The sequence below is a fragment of the Mastomys coucha genome, unplaced genomic scaffold (genome assembly GCF_008632895.1).
Source record: "Mastomys coucha isolate ucsf_1 unplaced genomic scaffold, UCSF_Mcou_1 pScaffold22, whole genome shotgun sequence".
NCBI classification, from domain to species: Eukaryota; Metazoa; Chordata; class Mammalia; order Rodentia; family Muridae; genus Mastomys; species Mastomys coucha.
In genome coordinates, this window is record NW_022196905.1 from 206,936,874 (window position 1) to 206,957,009 (window position 20,136).

Below are 20,136 nucleotides of genomic sequence, written 5' to 3' on the forward strand. Positions count from 1 at the left end.
AACATGTCTATTGCTGCTGTCCTTATTCAGCTCATATTTATGTGAAGAATTAATATCCAGCAAGGTCTTCAAATATTCAAATGAAAATTCAGACAACTTAAGTCGGTGGTCAGAGCAGTAAAACAACAGTTAGAAAAACATGGACCTGAATTACCACTGACTACGTGCCACGTAATTTCACGGGACTTTACTTAACCTCTCTGAACCTCTGATTCCTATATATAGGAATAAACCAGAAGTAAGAAGTATCTATTACGTAGCTCATAAATAATTCCTAGGTATTACCGGAATCCACACTCATCAGTATGACTGTCTTTGTTGGTATTTACTTACTGTCATCCCACTGGGCACCAAATAACTTTCTGTGACTACACCTCTTAAAGGCTTTTCATTGGTAACAAAAATCCTATATAGCCCTCATTCCCCATTTTCTGTCTCGCTAACTCCCTTAGTTCTCAAATCTTACTTAACTAACATGCTTACAGAAACATATTGTCCAAGCTGCCACCTGACTAAGCCTCTTCCTTTCCAGTCAAGTTTTTCTTCCCGAAAGACTGCTGTTCTTTTCCTATATGGGATCTAGATTAGTGTTGGTGTGGTCCCTTTGTATATTTGGCACCAAAGTCCACAGACCAGGGATCTCATGTACGTTCCCATTCTTTCATGTCCAGCATCTAACAGGGCCATGAATACAATAAGCATCTTGAAAACGTTTATGGGGGAGAAGGGAGAAGAGAGGAGGATGAGAGCAATGAATTACTGGTCTAAATAGCAGTAAAAGTGTACATTTCAGAGCGATACAAAGACAGAGCCATGTGCCAAATATCAAGGCTGCTTTTAATACAAGTTTAGAGATTTTGTGATCTTGACAGTAACCCAAAAGGAGTCTCATCTTAAATTTATCGTTATTTAGGGAAAACATTCTCTCTCTCTCTCTCTCTTTCTCTCTCCTTTTCTCTCTCTCTCCCCGCCTCTCATGCGCACACACACACACACACACACACACATTCTTACAAATATTTTCTACCATATAAACCAGTGGTTCTCAAACTTCCTAATGCTATGACCCTTAAATTAAGTTCCTTATGTGGTGACCACCAACCATGAAATTATTTCATTGCTACTTCATAACTGTAATTTTGCTGATTTTATTAATCATAATAAATATCTGTGTTTTCTGATGGTCTTAGGCCAGCCCTGTCAAAAGGCCATCCAACTTCCAGGTTGAGAACCACTGATGATAATATGTGCATTGAGGAATGACAGAACACTAACATTCATGGCATAGTAGTGCAGGATAAAACAAATGACTTGTCAAAAACAAGGACCAGACATGACCAGAAAGATAGCTGTGTCTTCCATATAACCAGGCTCTAAGGTGGAATAGTGGAAGAAATGTTGAGGAAGGCCAGAAAATATCAGGAAATGCCAAGTTTACTAATCCAGGCCATACATCAGAACACATGCTATTCATGAGAAAAAGATCCATGTGTGAATATCACGAAACGAACCAATTGGAGTCTAACCTACCTCTGACCTCCTGAGATGGCCTCTCAGCCCTAGAGAACTACATGGCCCAAACCTCTATGTCCATACAGGAAAGCAGGCTACACTACAGGTTGGATGCATGCTGCACTAGAACCACTGTTTGCACTAAAAGGAAGGCCCAGATGAGCTGCAATGACTGCATACACATCATTATAGTTTTAATCTTTCATGCCAAAAATGCATTTGTATGGATGAGTGTTCACAGTCTCTTCAGCTTTCCTCCCTTGACCCTTGGCTAACAGACAACTTCATTACATGATCATTTTTCTGTCTTAGAAACTTATAATCTAATAATAGCCTAGATTATAATAATTTCTCTTCCATTCTATGGCAATAAGAACAATAAGTCCTGCAACCCTCCCATATATACATAGGGATAAATTGCCACTGATATGAAATCAAAGACTATAATAATTCCTAAATGTGTCATTCCTCCTACACATGCATACCTATGATACAGTTACTGCATATTAGCCCTAGTAAGACATTTAATAATCATAACAAATGGAACAACTGTACAACAGAAAGTTACATAAAATATGAATGATTTATTTCTTGAATTTTTTCACTTACTATTTTTGACCATCGAAGTTAACTCCAGGTAAATGGAACCAATCTTGTAAGGCAAACTGATTGCTAAGGTAAAAATCTGAACAGTGTAGTGAGTTCCCCCTATAAGCACAGGCAGGGATTTTCTATAGCATGTTCCAGGCATCACAAATTACATGACAACTCCAGAGCTTACCTTTCTTTGTCCCCCTGCACATCAACATTCTCCTCAAGATGTTCTTTGCTTTCTCTCAGGAAGACCTCATCCTCTCCACTCTCACCGAGAGGCGCAGGGGACGACAGCGTGCCTAAGCTCGTGCCCGGCCGTGCTGAAGGAGCTTTGCAAGTCTCATCCCAAATGCTCCCAGTTAAATGAGTGGAGCTGCTGCACACACCAGCGGCGGGGCTAGAATGACTTGGCCCTTTGGCAAACTCTTTGCTCGCAGGCGCAGGTGAGGCTGTCCTTTCTGGTGGTGTCTCGAAGCCTACGGAATACCGGCTCTCCGCCTCCTCTCCCGCCCGGAAAATCTCTACTCCTTGAAACCCTACATGTTTGATCCGGCCTTGGCGCCCCATGGAGCCACCCCGATCACATCCTCTAGGGTGCTCTCTTCCAAGGTCAGACCTCTGATCTTTTAAAGCACCAACTCCAACTCCGTCCACAGGGTTATGGCTCCCTACTGAGCCTGAGGACACAGGATGACACACTGACTCTGGCACCTGGAGAGGCCCTTGTCTCCTGTAATTAGTTATTTGGGACAGTTGTGCTTGGGCTTCTTCGGGTAAGAGTGCAGTCAGATCCTCCTGGATGTGCAAAGAGAATTTTTCCTCCGTTGGTACTTCCACCGAAAGAGGTATATCTGGTGATTTTCCTGGGCCAATAGGGAATGTCCTATGGGTTCTCCGTGGCTTCTGACTGGCAATACTCAGTTCTTTACCCACCTGGTAAACTGAAAAGTTAGCATCTTTGTCCAGTACCTTTGTAGCTTGAAATGTTCCTGAAGCTATTCTGGCTTCCGTAGCTTTCAGAGCAGAAATCAGAGAGTCAATGGGTTGTAAACTTTGTTCCTGAGGGTGACACTGAGGGGCATCATTTGGTCCTTCTATAACACTGTTAAGCATAGAGTCTTGTCCAGCAAGAAGGTGGACGGCCTGCTGCCCAGGCAGGCGGCATGGTGGAGACTTCGCATCAAAGTCTAGGGAGGCTCTGAGGTCTTCCCCTCCTCCTTCCATGGTCCCATATTCTGGAAATTCATTTGTGACAGCTGGTGGGAGTAAAGTGCTTCCTCCATGATCACCTAAGAGTGGAACAGAATGGAAGCATGACATCAGGGTCTGGTGTGTACTAATAAGTACACATTCTACGTTCTCAATAATATTTATTTACTATTTTCCTTCACCCAACCCTGTAACACACACTTATAGTCTTGCAGTGGCCCCTTCTATTCATCCTACGTAAACATCAACACAAAAGTTTCTGCACAGGAGGAAGCAGTCTAAAGGCTCACACCATATTTAACTATCTCTCATGAAGGCCAACAAAGGAGGCTGCAGTGACTCAGTCCCTTCATATGCATAAATATTAAAATTATGGTAAGTACTTTATCCAAATACCACTGGTAAAATAATAAATATGGATATGAAATCTGAGTCTAAATCTTGGAAAAAGAAAGATTTATTTAAAGTCAGTAAAAATTCTCCCAGGTTCAAGTATGCCTTTCCCTGACACATTTTTGGGGGAGGGAAAGATTTCTAAAATTTCTCTCAAGAGTGACAATGAAGTCAAAATAACAATAATTTTAAAAAAAGAAACACGCTGCTTGGAATATTTCTGGCTTCCTACTTGAAAATCTTTATGTACTTATTTTGCATTTCATTTACTTTCATTTTTTAAGTATATATTTCTTTTTTATTGAATATTTTCTTTATTTACACTTCAAATGTTAACCCCTTTATTCTAAATACTTCCTATAAGTATATTCATACAATAAATGACATTTTCTTATTTATGCTACAACAGTATTTTTACAATGATTCAAACTGTAATACATGTCATATTTTTATCACACTTTTTCATCAAATTATATTTAATTACACCGAACTACACATTTTCATTCACTCATTTACTAACAAATACTTGGGTGCTATTTACCCCGTTAGCTATTATAGGTAACAAATTTGTATATAAGTTTTGTGTCTACATGTAGTTTAAGTTCTCATGGTTAAACATGGGATTTTTTGATAAGGTAATGAATGAATTTATAATCTTTTAAGAAAGTGTGGAATGGATTTTTAAAAGCAATTACACTGGTTTATTTTTTCCTCCCAGTGTCAAGGGTTCCACTAGTGTCTGTGTTAGATCATAGATAACCTCCATACAGGGTATAAGTACATTTCACCATGCTTCTGATTGCCCTGTTAACTAATGATACTGAACATCTTGCCATGTGTTGGCCATTTCTATGTCTCATTTAAAAACTTGTCTATTCAGATCTTTTACCTATTTTACAATTATATCATTTATTATTTAATTATAAAATCTTATAAATATTGTATGCCTTGCCTTTTTAATTGATTGATAGCATCTTTGAATTACACAAGGTTATAATTTTGATTTAAGGTGCAACTTACCTGTTTTTCTTTGGTTGCTTTGTTGTTGTTGTTGTTGTTGTTGCTGTTATATATGATAAGCCACTATCTTATACAAAGTTAAAAAGTTATATTCCTGTTTTATTTTAATAGCTTTTGTAAGGTTAGCTATTTTAAGTTAATCTTTGTGTATGGTATGAATTAGAGATTCAAGTTCATTCTATTTATCTCACTAAGCATCTAGTTATCTCACTACTATTTGCTGAAGACTATTCTCACTCAATTGCCTTGATACCTTTGCAAATACTCAATTGACTACACTGTTAGGTTTTATTGTAAGTCTCGATTCTCTCACATTGAGCTATATCTTCATGCCAGGATGCCTCTCCTGATCACTGTTACTCTGCAGTAGGTAAAGTGTGGAACTAAGAAATTCTCCCAACTTTGTTATTCCTTTTCCAGATTGTTTTAGTCACTCTGGGTTCGTCGTACTTCTTATGTGAATTTTAGAATCAACTTACCAGACAGCTGAGATTTTTAACAAGAACGACAATTAATCTATAGTGTACTGCACTCTTAGCCATGTTACTTGGATGGTCCCTCATTATTTGATCTCTTTTAATTTCTTTCAGTGGTGTTTTATAGTTTTGTGAACATGAATAATTACCATATTAAGTTTATTTTATTCTTATTGACAATATTGAGTAGATACATGGAAGTCGAGTGAGCTGCTATTTATTGCTGTTAAGACTCAACTACAGATGAGCTTGTGTTTAGATCTCATGTTATTTTATGCATTTCTTAAGGTTTTCTCATAAAATACCTTGCTGTCTGTGAATAGAGTGGTTTGCATCTCTCCGATGCTAACCTGTATTTCCCATGTAGCCTCTCTGTTACCCTTTCAATTTTTGGTCATTGCTTCTAAACTGAAGGATGGGTATCAGACACCTTACATTGAACAGGTTTTAATTCTGGCATATACTGAAAATAAAGTTAACCTGGTAGACATTCTGAACTTTATATTCTGTCCTTTGCCTTTGTTCAATGTCATTTTTAACTTGACAAACGCCTTCTCATCTGAAATGATCAGATTCCTTTTACTCTTCCAGATCTAATTCCAATTCACTATCATTAATTAAATCTTCTTTTAATACTTGTTCTTGGATGAAGTAAAGCATGTTCCCTCACTGGAAATGCCGACAGAACTTTAGCTGATCACATACATAAAATAAGAGCATTAACATTAACACACATTTTAAGCTTCAAACAGCTACGATTCTTAAAATGTGCAAGGATCTGTCACGTCTGTGTGAGGGCCCCCATCCCCTGGGAGTCTCAGTTGCAGTTGTGAACCATCCAAAATTGAAGCTGGGATCAAAATGGTTTCTCTACAGGAGCAGAGGGGTTTTTAACCAGTGAGCCATCTCTCCATCCCCAAACAGCTACAAGTTTTAACCCACCATGAAATACTTTAAGAAACTCTACCACAGGGACCCTAAATTCCTATGAACATTCAAATCCACTACAGTGAAATTCATTTACAAGAGCAAAGAAGTGTTAACTAACATCATCTGGGAGTCCACTTTGTCCTAACTGCTTAGTTTATCATCTACCAAATAAGCATGAAAATAAGCACTGACCCAAAGATGCAATGGGGGGGGGGGGGGGGGGGGGGCAGTGTGCGGGAAGGGGGTGGAGAGGGTCTCATAAACATGTTAAGTCCTTCACTGAAGTTTCAGATGCTGTATTGAAATGTCCTTCAGAAAGAAAAGGGAAATACATCAGGCATAGGAAAAGCTTGTGATGTTTGACACAACATGGCAACTGATCCAAGCAAAGAGATCAAAGACATGAGGCAGAAAGGGTCTGGGGGACTCCTGAGCTTCACGGCTCCACAAGCTCTCAGAGAGAACTAACTTAGTAAAGTTCATTTACCTATTAATAAGTAAAGACAGCACAAACAGTTAAGGGCAAATGAAATTCTGAGGGGCTAAGGACCTATCTAAGATGTGTGAAACAGTATCAAACAAAGCACTCTATTAGAGCTAAGACTGGACTACGCTGACCGTCTTGAGCTGTGTATGGATAAATATCTGGGAAAGACTCAGGCGCTATTAAATAGTGAGGTCACTGTTTTCAACAGCAGTAAAGTTAACAAAGATAACCAACCAAGCAAACATTCTTCTAGCTGTAGCAGTTTCTGCGTACAAACCATGGGTATCCCACACACACACAGAGGATGTTCCACAGAAGGCCTCAGCAAGCCTTCCCAAGCAGAAGGAGGACCCTTTGTTGTTACAGGCAAGAGTTGCTTCCTTTTGCTGTTTACAGTTCTATAAGCTGGCTTTAACAACAAACAACACTTTGCAAAATATTAATCCTAACCTTTCACTTGGAGTTTTGTATTTATCCCATTAAAGTAATTCCTGCGGAGATCATTATACTCGTGTGACTATTTCTTGAAAAAGAGAAAAATGAGAGCATTTTTATTTTACTGGGATGTTTTGTTTTGTTTGTTTTTCTGGTCCCTTTCAAAACACTGCCACTGTTTCTGGCCTTCCTCACACACTCAGCAAAAGTTTATATCAATAAGCTGTTATGTAACCAACATAGGGAATTCACAAGGGCATTGTCAGACTCGATGTGTACGCGTGACATGGCAAAAAGACACCTGGGTAGCAAGTGAAGGCCACCCAAGGGGAGAGAGGATGGGCATAAACAAACTCAGGATAAACAGAGGCTTGGGCAAAAACAGAGGTAAGGGCCTGAGGCAGATTGTCGCAGCTGACTTAAAATGTTCCCCAGGCATCCACCGCTACCACCACCACCACTCTCATACTAATATAAGACTCTAGTAAAATTTCTTTCTGCAGGAAGGCTTACTAGATTCAGCCCAAATCCAACAAGATTTGCTAAATAAGTATTTTTTTTTTGGTGTGGTTTTATTTTTTTTATTTTTTTATTTTTTATTAGATATTTTCTTTATTTGCATGTCATATGATATCTCCTTTCCCAATTTCCCCTCCGAAAAAAGGAAAAAAATAAAATAAACAAACAAACAAAAAAAACCAGTTCCCTCCCACTCCCCCGCTAAATAAGTATTAAAAAGAAGAACTCCAGCACTTACCTGAATACAGGCCACCTACTCACAGAACTGAAGTAACAGGTACAGACAAAGCTTAACTGTAAATTCCATTTCCCTTTTAAAATAATATAAATATAGGCTAAAATTCAGGTAGAGGTGAATGGAAGGAGAAAAGTTTTCACACTCATTGAGAAAATGTACTTAGGAGGGTATTTTATTTCATTAAAAGTTGTTCTTTTCTTTCTGAAATCTTATCTGCTACTTTGTACATTTGGCAAAACTTCCAATAAATCATGTTTCCTGGTATTTGGAAAAGCTACTTTTCTGTGATCTGTAAACCCACTGGCTTTTTTTTAATTTGATTTAATACACTGAGAAAGAAGTAGGATAATTTTGTATGTTACAAGATCAATTTTAGCACTGCTTTGCACTCTGTATTAAGTAGCCATCTGTTTCTGCAACATGGGGACAGGGCTGTAATAAAACGATGGAATAGAAACATAATGTGTTTCAATCCTGAGGAAACGAGCCTGTTTTGCAAGGCTAGCTGCAGAGAGACTATGCTTTCCTAAGAATGATCTTTGAGAACCAGTATATGAAATATGCTCTTCCACTCTGGCTAGCAAACACAGGAGAAAATGGTTCCAGGAAGAACAACCCACAGACCATTTGGCACATGTACCACACACTTGGTCACTGAAACTTGAATAAAGAAAAGCAGCTTTCCTTAGTGATCCTAAGATGCAGGGTTTGGGCTCACCCAGGTAACACAAGAGCTGTGTCCAGCCAAGGTCCTATAGAAGGACAACGATGAACTCTGCATACGTGTCTCCTGGAACCTAGTCCAGTAGTTTTTAGGAGGACCTAGCTTGTTTTTCTTAGTCACAATTAGATATAAACTTCAAATAGAGGACATCTGGTCTGTTCTTTGCCATTATACCCCTTACAGCACTAGAACCTAGCAAATGGATGCTGTCTAAGTGGAATAAAGAATGCCATACAATCAACGGTACGTCAATTAGGAGACCCTCAAGGCAGAAACAGAACAAAGATGCCTCCTTAAACACCAGGGGGACAGGACATGGAAGTACCACCCAAGTTCTGCCTCCTGACAACCAAAGGCCAGCTTGAACAGAATGATGGAAATGCAGCTGGCAATCAATATCTTCTGGACACGCTACCTGTAGACAGTTTACTGGGTGGTAAGTTCAAGAGAGACAACTTGACCTGCCCTTCTAGAATGTAGCATGATGCAAGCCAGATTGATAATTTAAAACATACATTTCCCAACTGATCTCTGTATACATAGCCATACCAGCATTTTATCACTTGTATCAACATCATAAAATTGCAAAGTTAGGGGCTGAGGAGATGATGGCGCAGTGGTCTTATTGCTCTTCCAGAAGATAAGGGTTCAATTCCCAGCACCCACATGGTGGCCTACAACCTTCTGTAACTCCAATTCCAGGGCATCCAACTCCTCTGGCCTGCAGGGGCAATAGACATGCACATGGTATACAGATATGCATGCAGGCAAAATACTCATACCCACTAAATAAAAATAAATAAATCTAAAAATAAATTAATTCTTCAGTCAGTATTCCATAATTATCATTAACAGCTCTCCAACGACTCTACATAGAGAGATCATTTCAATCACACAGAACGTTTTATTTAAAAGCACTGTCCTAGAGCTTTGTACTTAGTATGACCTTGAGACAGCAACATAGACATCACACAGATGTCACAAAAGCACTGCTCAGACCATCTAAAGCAGAATCTCAAGGTTTCAAACAAGAAACTTAAAGGAGGGGCTGTGGAGATGGTCAGTCAGGTGAGCAAAAATGTTTACAGTTTAGGCATAAGTCCTGAGCTCCCTGACACTCACATCAGCCAGACAATGGGGTAGAGAGATAGCTCAGTGATATGAGCACTTGTTACTCTTGCAGAAGACTTGGGGTCCATTCCCAGAACCAACATGGCAGTTCACAACTGTCTGAAGCTCCCATTCCAGGGACCCAAATGCCCTCTTCTGGCCTCTGCAGGCACCACATGACTGTAGTGTACATATACACACATAGGCAAATCTCTCTCTCTGTCTCTCTCTGTCTCTCTGTCTCTGTCTCTGTCTCTGTCTCTCTCTCTCTGTCTCTCTCTCTCTCTGTCTCTCTCTCTCTCTCTCTCTCTCACACACACACACACACACACACACACACACAGTAAACATTAAAACAAAAAAAATCCAGGCTTGGCTACATGTGCCTATTACTCCCACTTGGGGTGGGTGAGTGAAAATATGTATATTATTTTTAATTCTTTTATATGTGTTTGTTTGTTTGGGAAGAAGCATGCCATGGCTTGCTTTTAGCATTCATGGGACACCTTGTGTAAAGTGGATCTCTCCTGCTACCATGTGAATGGATTCTGAAGACAGAACTATGGTCGTTAGGTATAGCAGCATGTTCCCTTAACACTGAACCTCTTCATTGTCCAAACTGGAAAAGTCTGAGAACTCAGTGTTCAGCCAGGCTGGCTGAAAATGACAAGCTTTCAATTCAAAGACCTCTCTTCAAGACATGATAAGGCAGACAGAAACCAAAGCTCTTGCATGAACTGCCATGAATACACACATATATACCCAAGTGTATGTACTATACACACATACACACAAAAAAATAAGTAAAAGTAAATTAATCAAGCAGGCCAGACTCCTACTCACAGTGAAATATAAGAAGCACTGTTCCAGAAACCACACGGCCACCTAGAAGTCATTCTCACACTATTTCATACACGACTACATTTTTATTCCTTTAAAAAACTAGAAGTTCCCTCCTCCTAATTGAAAGTTCCAATTGTTCAATCAATAGAATAGGCAACAACCAATAAAGTTTCCAGAGGTCAAAAAGTCTCTACTCCTAGCTCCATCATCCTGAATCCTTTCCAAAGAAAAATAGATTAAGGGCCTTTGCTGGAACAGTGCACTTCCTGAGTTTGGAGCTCATTGTAAGTGTTGCTCAGATAGCTAGTGACTACACTTACCAAAAATTGCACATGTGATGTTGACCCTCCCCCCAAAATGTGAATATTACCATTTGGTTGTCCTTAAATAAATTATATGGGAGTTTAAGATAGAAGTTGAGAAAAACTAAGGTTTTTCAGTATATAAAAAACAGTAATTTTTCCATAATTTCCCATTCATGTTCTTGGTTACATTACTTGTTAATAAAAGAAATTCATGGGCACATTCAGTGAGCTTGCATTAAGAATTTATAATCTGTTTTCTGAGACTAACACAAATCATCACATTCTCAATCCTTTATAAACCACCATAAACCTTTGCCCCTCCTTCTCACATGTGTGCTTTCTAACTGCAGTAATGGGTAAGAAAAACTACACCTTCTTGAATTATTTCAACAGTGGGAGTTTCACAGAAACCACCGAAAGGCAACTCCCTCTAACTTGTGCAGAAGCAAGGATGAAAACAGAGTGCCAACTCTGTCCATTCAGCCTATAATTTTGCTAATGAGCAATTGTGACAAAGATGCCTCATTTACAAATACAAAAATCAAGCCTTGCAGAATTAAAGACCTCAGCTCCGTTTTGTCTATAAGTAACTACAATTCTGAACTATGAAAAACAGTGACCAATAACCTCGCCAGAAACAGATCACAGCTTACACTCTCAAAACATCGGAAAGGGGTTCATTAAAACAAAGCAGGGGATAATCTAATCCACTTACCAAGCAATAGAAAATGTGTTTGGTATGATAAAAATATCAGAAAATGAGTGTGAATAATGCAGACCTGCCAAGTGAGTAATGCACTGCATTAAACTTTGGGATGCACTCTCCATCCTGATAAAAGTCACATTTTGGAGAAGACTAAGATACATACTGGATGATGCTCATTACTGATAGCTCTCTAAGTGCATGCATATTCAAGGTTCTATGTGCTTCAAAGGCCAGAAAAGATTGGCCAAGCATTATACAAGCTTTTAGCATGTGCATACAAATACAGAAGGTTCCATTAATTGGACATTCTTCCCCTGGTGATTAACAGTTACAGCTGTGCTTACCACAGACTAAATCCCACATGCTAATGATTCAGAACCCGATTCTTCTCATTCAGCCCTACTCCCTACAGGAGTGATAGTAGTTTACCATGTCTGTCCATATCAGCAGAAGCTTTGAAAACTACAGAGCAGCATGCAAACGGCCTTCGGGGTCAGGCGATGAGATAAGAAGCAAGCCTTTAATTGTAAGAGCAAAGTCTCTGCAACAGCACAGAGAAAAAAGCTTGTAGCAGGAGCTCATCCGAGGTCAATTACTTCTCATAATGTCCGCTTATGACCACCCTGTAGATGTCTTCCTTCAGCCTCCTCTATTTTATCCGTTCTGTCCACTTTCTACAGTTCCTCCTGTTTGCACATCTACACGTCTAATATCCACTTTTAACTTTCCTCTACACTGACTCTAGTTTTTATTATTTTTTTTTAAAAGAGAATAATGGTTTATACTGAACTCTTAGCAACTCCATAACATCATTTGAGCAGGCCGTCTTTTGCTAAAGTTAACACACATGTGGTAACATTAGAATAAATTTTTCTTGGGCACTTTTGTTAAGTCATTTAACAGTGAAGAAATTTAAAGTGATGTTCAAAATATTATATAGTTCTTTTAAAACTGACTATGAGTGCCAATCGCCAAGCAGCTAGAGTTATTAGCCGTGATAGCCAACTACAGCTGTGGGCGAGGCAGACAGGAGGATAGAGAAGCAGCCTCACCGGGCTGGGACTAAGCCTCAGCTGATCCAGGCTGGCCCTCTCAGTGGCTTGCATGCACAGTTGCATACATTCCATCCTGCAGACTGACATGGACAATTCCAAGTACATCTACCATTGAAAGTTCAACAGAACTCGGTTTCTCTAGAGGGAGAAATAAATCTTAAAATACTATAAAATGTTTTTGACAGATAGGAAAGACACATTGAGGAATAATAAGACAACTGCTCTGAACTTCCTGGGAAGACTAGATCGACTTCAGCTTCAACTCCAATGAGAATACTTCTGAAGTCCTCCGCACCCCCTCTAGGCTACTTAGATTCCTGGCTGTGCCTCAGCCCTGCAGATGAAAAGAAGCTTGGGTTCTTTAAGAGAAACTCCTCCCCTCCATCCACCACCACAGCTCTCTAAACTAACAGCCTGGTTCCTTCTTTCTGCCTATATAATGCATCACAGAAGGGGAGCTTGTTTCTATAGGATGACAGAATACCCAGTCCCTAGGAAAATGCTTGGGAACAGAGGGACGAAGGGAAGTAAGATTATAGGTGAGCATGATACTCTCTCTACTCTCCACTTAAATTTTCTTAAAAAATTAGAAAATTCAGCATCAGACACTAAAGCAGATATTAAAAGCTAAAGCCAAATGAGGTACTGGGCAGAGGCATTTGGAGGCCCCCCATTGCATCTTTCTGTTTTCTTGGAAATTAAAGAGTGCTTGGCACGGATGCCCCAGAATGAATGCAGTCTGTTCTTTTCTATAGCAGGACTCAGTAGAACTCGGGCTAGACCCCAGAAGTCTCCTACTGGGATGGCCGAAAGACAACACAAGCAGTCAATAATACAGACAGAAAAATGTCACAGCAGCATTGCACAAGAGATAGATAAATAAAATATATTTGCCTGCATAGACCTACAAATAGAGGTTACTCACAGAGATTACTGTAGCTCCAGCAGTTACCCATTGATCATAGAAAATGCCCAGTTCATCAGTTTAACGCTTGAGAAAAGTTAACGAGAAAAGAAGCAAGCTAATGCAAAATGTGCTGTTCTAGTCAACTGGAAGCAAATTAGTTTCAAATTTCCTGGAGGCCCCTCTTGCCCTGCACTGCACACGGTGATGTAAATGGAAGCACTTTGAGCACTTGGAACCAGAGCTGAGCCGAGCCCAGGAACTGCTGCCTCAGCCCCTCACAAAGGCAGAGCAGCCCGCTCGCCTGCTGTGCTCAGCCTCAGTCGCTCACTACCTTGATAGCTTACCGAAGACAGCCACTGTGGGGCTTTTCTATAATTGTCAAAACTACTTCCAAGGAGATAACTGAGATGCCGGGAGTTAGCTTTAATGTAACCATTCCCCAGTGCAGCAGCAGGAAGCCGGCAGAGGCTCAGAGAGGATCGTACCATCCTGGGTGACATCAGAGGTGGAGCTGTCATCCTAGTATTATGCAGCACTTTCTCTGATGCTGGAATGACACACAGGAACGGAGATGGGCTGGTTCCCTTTAAAAGCATTTAATTCTCACGCTGTTCCGCTGTTCCGACGGAAGAGGCAAATGCGAAAACACTGCCCAGGAGCTGCTTCCATGACATCAATCCAGAGCTGACAGTCCTTATCTCACTTGTAAGTGCTGCTGCCACACAGTCATCTTACTAATGACTGCACTGCTGTTCCTGTGGTAAATTAATTAATATTTCATGGGTAATTGATAGTAACTGAAAATGTCCCATGAAAAGATTCAAAGATGTTGTGATCCAGTTTTAAAAGCAATGGGATAAACTTTCACACCAGCGACAGTTCTTTGGGTTCATGCGGTATTCTCCAAGCAATCTCAGTAAAAGCGCGCATTTTATAAATAATAGCATGAAGTTAACACATGGCGAATAACATAACACTGACTCTTGGATTTCATATAAATATTAAAAATAATCTTATCTTGGGTTGAAAGTGTCCATCTGTGCTAAAGCGCTTACCTAGCCCTGGGTTTGATCCCCAGAGTTGGAAAAAATAAAAAGTAAGTAACTCATCTTCAATGTTATTAATATTCCAATCAGCATGAGAAACACAGGCACTTCAAAAAATTTTTTCTACTTGGGGAAAGGCTTACAATCTCCCAGCTTTAGTTTAACCTCGAAGCTATAGATGTTTAGCTTCTTGATTAGTTTAATGCTGTGGTGAAAGCACAGGATCTGGACTTGTAATCTAGACTTCATTACCCTCTAATTGTGTCACTTTAAGGAAGTTATTTAACCTTTCTAGTCCTCAGCTTCTTCATTCAAAACCATACAAATAATAATAGATAATAATAATAATAATAATAATAATAATAATAATAATTGCTCAGGATTAAAGTATGAATACAGATAAACCACTCAGATAATAAATAATAATAAAAACTCAAAAGGAATTATTGTAACTCTTATTACCAATAACTACCATTGCTTGGTGTAGGGATAGGGCCTCAAATACTCCAGAATGGCCATAAACTCCTAATCTTCCTGCCTCATCTCCTGAGAGCTGAGTTTACAAGCATATGCCTCCATAACTAGCTTATTTTAAACTAAGTTGCCTGGTTCTTCCTCTTCCAAAACTCTAAGAAAAGCTGCTAGGATTAGGGCAGAGGGATGATGATTGGAAAGAAAGAAAGGACAATTTCTGTTGGCTTCATCCAAATATTAACCAATCCACAAGTCACCAGTTCCAATAAGATACAATCTACTATTGGTGCCAGCCTTCCAAGATTCCTTACAAACAGAAAGCATAGGATAGATACCCTTGGCTCTCTGCTTTCTTAGGCATGGGCTATAGAAGAGGGGGCCAGAATTGAAACAGTCATCCTGAATGGTAAGCATTCCAACAGCTGGGGAGACAAAATAAAAAGAACCCTATGCCCACCGAAGAATCTCATAACCCTTTTAACTTCTGTAATAAAGAGAATAACGCCTTAAGTTCTTTCACTTCAGTTTTCTGTGTGTACAGTTTCAGTCGCTGGTTACATACCAGTACTTTTCTCGTGTTAAAAATCTCTCAGGATCCATCTTTTCTGAAGCAAGTCTAACTGCAACTACAAAACAGATGAAAATGTAGTTCTGAGAACTTTAAGTCCTTTTTGTAGGATTCCTATTACATTTGACTTTATGCACTCTTGAGGTCAGCATAACACAGCTCGTCTGCAGTTACTTTGTTTTCTCTCCTGGCTCTAGTATCAGAGTCTAACTTTGTCCTACACCTCAGATGTCTGGTCTAGCAAGTTTACAGGTACTTCTGAATTTACCAATGGTTGACAGCTTTCCTTTATCCTATGACATAATCTCTTTAGATCCGGTCTTGCCACTCAATAGAAGAGTGAGGTAGACTGAAGCTTAGGAAAGAGGTCTGGTCGGCTCACCTAAGGCCATCAGTGTGGAACCATAATTATGGCTAGTGGTATTAATGTAGAGATTATCATATACAGTTTCGTGGAATATCTGTCAGTTTTCATTTTAAACCAACTTTATGAGGGAAGTGCATCACTTTTTCCCAGTTACTGTTTTAATCAAACTGAGAAACTAACTGTAAAATTTTATTCCAAGCCTGGTATAGTTCCAGAACTCAGGAGACTAGGAGAACATTATTAGTTTGAGAGCAGTATGGGCAACATTGTGAGTTCAGGAAAAGCTTCATCTATGTAACAAGACTTTGTCTCCAAGAAAGGAAAGAAAATCAGTGAATACAAAGGACTATAAAAAGGAGACACAGTGGCTTACCCAAATCATATCACCAAAGTAATGGGGCAAAGGCACTTGAGATAACCGTAACACATAAGGATATAAAAAGAACTGTGATTATATAATTATATAAATATAAGTAAAACATAACTGGAAGCAGTTTTGCACAGCCCAGACAATTTCCCTCATACGGATGTCTGAGGCGGCACTTAGAAGGGACCAGAGTCTCCTGTGATCCAAGGAAAGGAAAAGTCTGCATTTTGCATGAAGGGTTAAGTGTGCTTCATAATCATGAGGCCATTTTGAGCACTGTGCCTTATGTTCCTCACATGGTTAAGTCATTTCCCATAATAAATGCTGTTAAACATGCACAGCATCTCACCACTCTCACAAGCTTAAGTCTGTCTTCTACAGATACCATGAGGAGAGAGCCTTGACTTGAGAGAAAGATTCTTTCTTTCCTAAGGACTGAAAAGGGACTGAACAAGTAGGGTAGCTTACTCTCTAAATCTATTCCTAGTCCCTGTCCCATCTTTCATATGTTCCATGTCACACAATCAACATGTCAAAACCATAGTGACTGCCTTCTATGAACAGCAGCTAGCTCCTTATACAGAATGCCTAATCAAGGCTGGAGAGATGACTCAGCCGTTAAAGGCTAGGCTTGAAAGGCTAGAGAATCTTAGAATTTAAAATAAGAGCATTTAATAGAAATGTATGTATAATGTATAACCTTTACCTAGAAGGGGGCATGGAAAACCTCTAACAAGCCAAAATTGTGGAGTAGCCAGTTCCAGGAACTTGGCAAACTCAGAGCCTCAGGGCTCTGGTTCCTGAAACCTGCCCCTCCTGACTGATCCACAATGAGGGCGGAACTAGGGATGAAGGTCTACTGGTTTACAAGCCTCTCCACCCCATTGACCCTCTCCACCCCGTCGACCGGAAGATGAAGATTACATTCCTAGAATGAATATGTTCCCCTCCCTTGTGTCGACTCTGTCATCTGCCGGAATTTTTGCCCCTGACCAGAGCACTACTCATCCCTCAGAACAAGGGATTCCTGCAGCGAACCCAGTCCATGGCACATGTCTAAATAAATAAACTCACCTTTCTGGTCTTCATACTAATAGCTCTACCAAGGCAGCAGAGCCAGCCATAAGCAACACTAAACTAACACAAGACCACACACCAATGAAACATTACCTACAAAGGCAAAAGAAATTGGCCCGAGGGCCATAGATAGTCTGCCATCCCCTGTTTGACCTTATTACTAGAGATCTTAAGTGACTGGACCATTAACTCTCTTACTTACTCACCTCCTGCTTTTTTCTTCTGGCATTTTAGAGAGAGAGAAACAGAGACAGAGAGAGGCAAAGAGAAAGAGAAAGCAAGACAGAGAGACAGAGAGACAGACCATGCATGCTGGTGTGTGTGTGTGTGTGTGTGTGTGTGTGTGTGTGTGTGTGTGTGCATGAGAATGCACAGTAGTAGAAGCCAGGATGCCAGGATGCCAGGATGAAGAATCCACTCTGTTAAAAAAAAAGGGGGGAGGGGGGGAATACTGCCTCTCCATTAGTCAACAGTGGAAAACATGCTCACTTCCAGATGTTCAAAGTTATCCCCTTATATCCAACTATGCTCTACCCTTCTCATCCCCAGGACAAATCCCTCCTCTCACCCATCCCTAATACATGTGGCCTGCACTTTTACCCAAGCCCCTTACATTTTCATGATTTTATACTGTCTTGCTTAGTGATTTTTATCTCAATGGCCTAGAATGTCTATGGACTATCCTAGATAACTACCACAGCACGTTAGCATCCAAAATATACAGAAATGAAAGAAATTTAATCCACTTCATATTTATAAAGATTAAAAACAGTTAGAGAAAAAAATGCATGGGCTAATCCTTTTGATCTTCCCAGTATGAAGTCTCTCAAAAACAACTGGAATATCACATTTCCATATAAAATACTTAGAAAAGCCTATTTTGTAATTTTTTAGTAAACATCTTGTAGAAGTGATTGACTTAGGGTAACTTTTGGATTTCTAGAATTAGGAAAATATAATCCTTAAACTGCTTTCTGCTACCTAGATATAAAAGAAGTCTCACAGAACAACCTTTCGAACCTCCTCCCACAGAAAACACACACACAAATATTTATACAAATTTTGTATAAAAGGTCTGGGGGCCTATTTTTTTAAAGTAAAAACAATGCCTCAGAGTGTCTCATATTATCTGCTCATAGCTTGAATTGCTTAAGTTTTCATTTTCTTTTTTTTTTAAAGATTTATTTATTTATTATATGTAAGCACACTGTAGCTGTCTTCAGACTCACCAGAAGAGGGAGACAGATCTCATTACAGGTGGTTGTGAGCCACCATGTGGTTGCTGGGATTTGAACTCAGGACCTTTGGAAGAGCAGTCGGTGCTCTTACCCGCTAAGCCATCTCACCAGCCCTAAGTTTTCATCTTAATGTTACTACATTTAAAGGAATGTTATTGTACTAAAAGTATATGGCAGATTTTTTTGTTTTGATTTTTAGTTTTTATATAACAAACTATTGTACCATAGTATCAAAAATAGAAAAAGAAGAAAGAAAGAAAGAAAGAAAGAAAGAAAGAAAGAAAGAAAGAAAGAAAGAGAGAGAGAAAGAAAGAAAAGAGCTGACTGCTCTCCAGAGGATAGTGTTAAACTCCCAAACCCCATGCAGCAGCTAGCATGAATTGATCAGTCTGGTTCTAGATCAGATCCATTTTTCCACCCTCTGAGGGCACAGCACATACATGGTTCTCAGACAGACATATATGCACACAAAACATGAAATAAAAAGTACTTTCAAAAGCTACCGTCAGTGGAAAGGGGGTAATTTATAGAAGAGCAAAGAGGTGGAGAGCAGAGGAAGACTACATCAGCCGAAGGATCTCTGGTTCCTTCAGTGGCCCTGGAAACACGTTCATGGTATGTGAAAAGGCACAGCGCAGAGTCTCTGTGGATTTCAGACAGTCCTTTATGCAAAGCCTCCAGGATCAGTGGTTTCAAGTACTAAAACAACAACCCAGGCAAAGAAACAAACCAGTAACAGAGAACTGTAAATTCCTCAAGTTTCAAATTAAAATGCTAGGTCCAACACCAAAGCTTGTCCTCTGACCTCCATATATGTGCAATGGTGCATGTACACTTGCACTGACACATAACACACACACACACACACACATTCAAGCTTTGACACACAAATAATCTCCAAAAACAAATTACCAACAGCATTAACATATCCTCAAATACAACTAGAAGTGATTAATAACAATATTCATATGTTCATAAATTTTAGTTTCTTTTCATTTGACTTTCATAAACAAAAGTCAGATTTGTTAAATGTTCTCCCAAATAGGCTTTTTTTTTTCCATTGAACTCGGCACCAAACACAGCACTCAGGAGGCAGAGGCAGGATGATATCTGATTTCGAGACCAGCCTGATCTACAAAGGAAACTACAGGACAGTCAGGGCTACACAGAGAAACCCTGTCTCAAAAAAACAAAAATACATACATACATACATAAAAGACAATAACTTAAATATACATCATGAATTGGTTAAAAAGCAAACCATCTGCAGGACATATCAAATAAACCAATGGATGCAGGTAAACTGGTGGGTCAATAATAATCAATAATGAACAGTGGATACAGAAAGCAAAGGCAAATACCAGCCAAGAAATCAGATGTAATCTTCAACTCAGCAGTGCCTTTCGGGACAACTGGTTCAGTAAGGAAGACAAGGTTGAAGGAAGACAAAGTGGCAGCCTCCAGAAGGAGTGGTCCGTGAGACTGAGAGACTAAGTAAGGTTCCCCCCGAGTGTCCACTCTGGACCACCGCTGTAC

General features: G+C 39.7%; 1 protein-coding gene across 3 annotated transcripts in view; it reads right to left on the reverse strand.

Moving 5' to 3' along the window:
* The window catches only part of Psd3 (pleckstrin and Sec7 domain containing 3), a 534,828-nt gene that overhangs the window by 252,515 nt on the left and 262,177 nt on the right, over window positions 1–20,136 (reverse strand). For all 3 annotated transcript variants that reach the window (XM_031339986.1, XM_031339985.1, XM_031339987.1), the window contains one exon: window positions 2,294–3,395. In XM_031339986.1, coding sequence (XP_031195846.1) covers window positions 2,294–3,395 — 1,102 coding nt within the window. The remainder of the gene's footprint in view (window positions 1–2,293; window positions 3,396–20,136) is intronic.